Source organism: Otolemur garnettii, unplaced genomic scaffold (genome assembly GCF_000181295.1).
Source record: "Otolemur garnettii isolate 467f Iridium unplaced genomic scaffold, OtoGar3 scaffold00159, whole genome shotgun sequence".
Taxonomy (NCBI): Eukaryota; Metazoa; Chordata; class Mammalia; order Primates; family Galagidae; genus Otolemur; species Otolemur garnettii.
The window spans coordinates 4,071,434-4,075,825 of NW_003852554.1; the positions used below are offsets into that span (position 1 = coordinate 4,071,434).

Below are 4,392 nucleotides of genomic sequence, written 5' to 3' on the forward strand. Positions count from 1 at the left end.
TAGTCTACACTGCAGATTTCATGCTCAAGACTGCACATCAATCCTTTCCTGAGTTTTCTGTGTGCCAGCCTGCCCTATGGATTTTGGATTTGCCATCTCCCATGATTGTGTGAATTAATTCCTTAAAATAAATCTCTTTCACTCTACATATTCTATTACTTTTGTTTCTCTGAACAACTCTGAATGGTACAGCTGTTTGAAAGGTCAGTAAATATAATGGCTAAAATGTTAGTTGAGTACTTACTACATGACCAATAATACATAGGGAGAGATAAGGTGATAAGTTGTAGTCCAGGCTGTAGTAGTTATATAATATGTCCAGATTCACATGAGAACCAAAGCAATTTTAAGAGCATTATATTGGCTAAAACACCACCAGCTTAGTCTTAAATGAGGAGAAACATTACAAAATGAAAGGGCTTTGGGACCTTCAAAGTTCTGTAGATAAGACCCAAGTTCAGAACACTATGCAGTTATAAGCAGCCTACCTCTCATTTCAAAGACATGATTCAATGGATGGGAAGCTAGAACCTGGAATGTGGAGCCAGGAACCATGGATGGTTATTTCTGAGCAGGTCCTACTCAATGACCCCCAGCATTTCCCAGGCTGGATTTGAGAATTTGTATCCTATTTGCCTCCAGTTTTCTCTCTTTTTTAACAGGAATATCTACAGTGATTGTCTTGTGCTTGCTGCACATGGGTAGATAGCTTGTCTCTCTAGTTCACAGGGTCTTCTGATCATAAGGAATTTATTCCCAAAGTTGTACTTGAAGAACTACATCCAAGGAGCCTTAACTGTCCTGGGATTTGATTTAGATGCCAACATCCTGAATTTCAAGTTGGCATTGTAAAAGGATAGACTTTTCATTTTGTTTTTGGTAAGAGCACGAATGTGTTTAGAATGTGAGAGAAACATAGGTTATTTTTAGTCAAAGAGCAGACTGGTGGGTTTTAAACCCGTGCATAATTTTTTTATACTCTTTCATTGAAAAAGTAGCCTACCTCCTCTGTCCTTGAGTATGAGCTGTACTCAGAAACTCTAATGAATAGAATATGTGGTAGTGGGACTGTTAGAGTTCTCAGACTGCATCATTGTGGCTTCGATCACCCACTTTGAGGAAGCCAGCCACTGTGTCATGAGGACATTCAGCAGCCGCATAAAGAGGCTTATTTGATAAGGAGCTGAGTGATTCTGCCAAGACCTAGAAAGGAACTGAGACCTCAAACCAACATCCATGTGAGTTAGCCTTCTGGGGAAGTAGATTCTCAAGCCCCAGTCAAATTTGAGAAGGTTCAGTTTTTGGAACCAGATTCTTAAACCTCAGTCAAACTTTACCTCTTAAACCTCTTAACTTAACCTCAAACTTAAACCTCTTAAACCTCAGTCAAACTTTGAGAAGCTTCGGATGACCACAACTCAAATGGCATCTTGACCACAGTCTTCTAAGTTAGCAACACACAGCTCATCTTGTGTCAGATTTGTGACCCATAGAAACTATTTGAAATTATAATGTGTTCACTGATGTTTTAAACTATCATTTCAGGGTAATATGTTTTATAATAATAGGCAATTAACAAATAGAAATAGTTGGTCACAGGCTGGGTTTATGTGTCAAATTTAGGCCTTTTGGTCAATGTCTGATTTGCACTTTCCTGGACACAGTTGAGATTCTTTAATGTTTTGGTGAATGCATAATTATGTGCTTCCAAATATTTTCTCAGATACTTTCTGTTTCCTTTGAACGTTATCATTTTTCCCTACTTATCTCAAACAATGTTTAAGCTGATGATTGGAATGGTATTAGAAATAGGAGCCAGATCATTCTTAGATCTGAATGTAAGTTACATAATAGAAAAAAATGTTGAGAGACTTATTCCTGCTTTGTTTGCAGGAACTGTATATGTTAGAGCTGTGTGTGGGGTTTTTTTCCCTAAATAAGATTATCCGAAGTATTTCTTTTTAAAAAATTTTTAATTGACAAATAAAAATTGTATATAGTTATGAGGTACAACACGATGTTTTGAGGTATCTAAAACATATATATATATATATGTATGCATTATAGAATGGCTAAATCAAGCTAATATACTAATGTCTCAATTATATATTTACTTTTCACAATTAAGTTGTGAAAAGTAAAAAACTGACATCCATGAAGTATGTTCATATGTTTATAACTATAATATTGTAATTAAAATTCTAAAATAATTTGGGGTCAGGTGTAGTGGCTCACAGGTGGATTGCCTGAGCTCACAGGTTTGAGACCAGTCTGAGCCAGAATGAGGCCTTGTCTCTAAAAATAGCCAGGCATTGTGGTGGGCACCTGTCGTCCCAGCTACTTGGGAGGCTGAGGCAAGAGAATCGCTTAAGCCCAAGAGTTTGAGGTTTATATGAGCTATGACGTTCCAGCACTCTATGGAGGGTGACAAAGTGAGACTCTGTCTCAAAAAAAAAAATTTTTTTTAAAAACAATTTTATAGGAAAACACTTGAAAATAAAAGAAGGTATTAATTAACACCTAAAAAAAAAGTAATATAGTCACTTTTAACTGTGTCATCAGCAATAACACTGTTGCTTGCGGGCATTTAGTATTACTATGGTGTTTTTGTCTTTAATAAGAATTTCAAACTAACAAATGAAGTAAGTGAACCTCGATAAGTGTTTATTACTTTTGGTCATATTCTTATCCCTAATAATTAACTCCTTGAAAATGGAACTCTCTAATATTACCTTTATTTTTCCTCTCAGGGAATTGCTCCAAAGCTGGAATTTTCTACAACTTCAGTTATTACTGAATGTCTGATAAGTTCAAGGAAGTGCCGCACTCAGGTTAAGATCATTTTCTTAAAGTTTTTAATGGTTTAATATTATCTGTTTATATTCATCTTTTGTTTGGACTGCAGCTGTTTTCACTTCTTGGGGCGTCAATTTTTAGTTTAAGTAAAAACAATTAATGTAGGTATTTAACAGTTTGGTTATATCTTAATAAATATGAGAATGAAAAACTTAGTACACATGATAGAGGGTGTCATGTGGTTTTGTTTTGTTTTGTTTTTCACTTCATATATTTTTCTTCCTCAACACAGAGAAATCAGGCTTCTTGAAAGATGTTGGGATCAAGAAGTCCCATAGAGAACTGGATCGGAAACTTCTGTAAAGGTTTAGAAGTTACAGATTTCTACAAAATGTTCAAAGATTTCTACAAATGTTAGGAAAGGTGTCCAGAGTTCCCAGAATGGTATATTGTTGTTTAGTGAGTGTCGTTTCTTGAGTGTCTTGAATTCCTCAAGGGACTGTTGCTCATTTTGGTGGCCATACTGGTGCTGTCATATCGAGAGGAGCTTAGACATTCCAGCCTGAGTACCTCTGTGTTTTTGAAAACTGCCCATAGTTGTCTAACATATCTGGATCTAATATTCCCTTCTGGTCTAACATCTTACTGAGTCACCAGGATGGTCTTGCTACCTTGTCTACAGGCTATCTAATAATGGCTGCACCTTACTCAGGCAGTTACATTGTGATCTAGTGACAATGACCTACCTGTGATTAAGAGACAGTAATATCTAAAGCCCAGTGGACTCATCAAACAGGACAGGATTGGGCCTATCATGGAAGGAGTAGAATGTTAATTTACTGAATTATCAGCTTTTAAGTAAATTTGCTGAAGATGCTAACTGTGTCTTAAGGTAGTAAAGGTAAAATATAGAATTATTGAGGGGACCATACTTATTCCATTTAGTAGGATCTTTAGTATTTCAGAGTCAGGGTATAGTCATTTATTTTTTAAATGCACGCTGAAATATAGCTTTTAGGGCAGATAAGGATATACTATTTACTTGCTTTTGAGATATGCACTGTGCACACTTATTAGAAATGCTTTACCTGAATGATTTTTCTATCCACTCTATGTCTATCTAATGGATGGGTAGTGAAGTCTATTTTTCTTTTAACTTTCTGTCCGAAATATATACATAGAAAAGTACGTACATTCTAAGTATACAGTTTGGTAAAAGAGCTCTTTTTAAATATAAAACCATTACCTATTAGTAATTTCATTGTACTTATGAATTAACTTTTTTTCCCAGTAAGCTTTTGATAATTCTCTTCTGTATATTTATTTTTTTGACTTAAAATTTAAATATTTGTCTTTTGATCATTATTGAACAGAGATGTGAGAAAATAGTCTCAGATAGTGTTTAATATGCTTTAAAAACAACAGATCTTGGTTCCATTTTCTCATAACGCTGCCACAAAAATTAGAGAATATACCTAATGTGCCTGACATAGGACAGATAAAATAAGGACTACTGTCACTGTTACTAAGGCTATTTCTTAAGAATTAAGATTGTTGGAGAGGTAAAGGTGACAACAGGTGAAATACGTGTAGAAG

General features: G+C 35.2%; 1 protein-coding gene across 1 annotated transcript in view; it reads left to right on the plus strand.

The window, feature by feature from the left end:
• SPATA6 (spermatogenesis associated 6) overlaps nucleotides 1-4,392 on the plus strand; it is a 129,931-nt gene that overhangs the window by 41,280 nt on the left and 84,259 nt on the right. Inside the window, exon 6 of the mRNA XM_003799937.2 lies at nucleotides 2,751-2,831. Coding sequence (XP_003799985.1) covers nucleotides 2,751-2,831 — 81 coding nt within the window. The remainder of the gene's footprint in view (nucleotides 1-2,750; nucleotides 2,832-4,392) is intronic.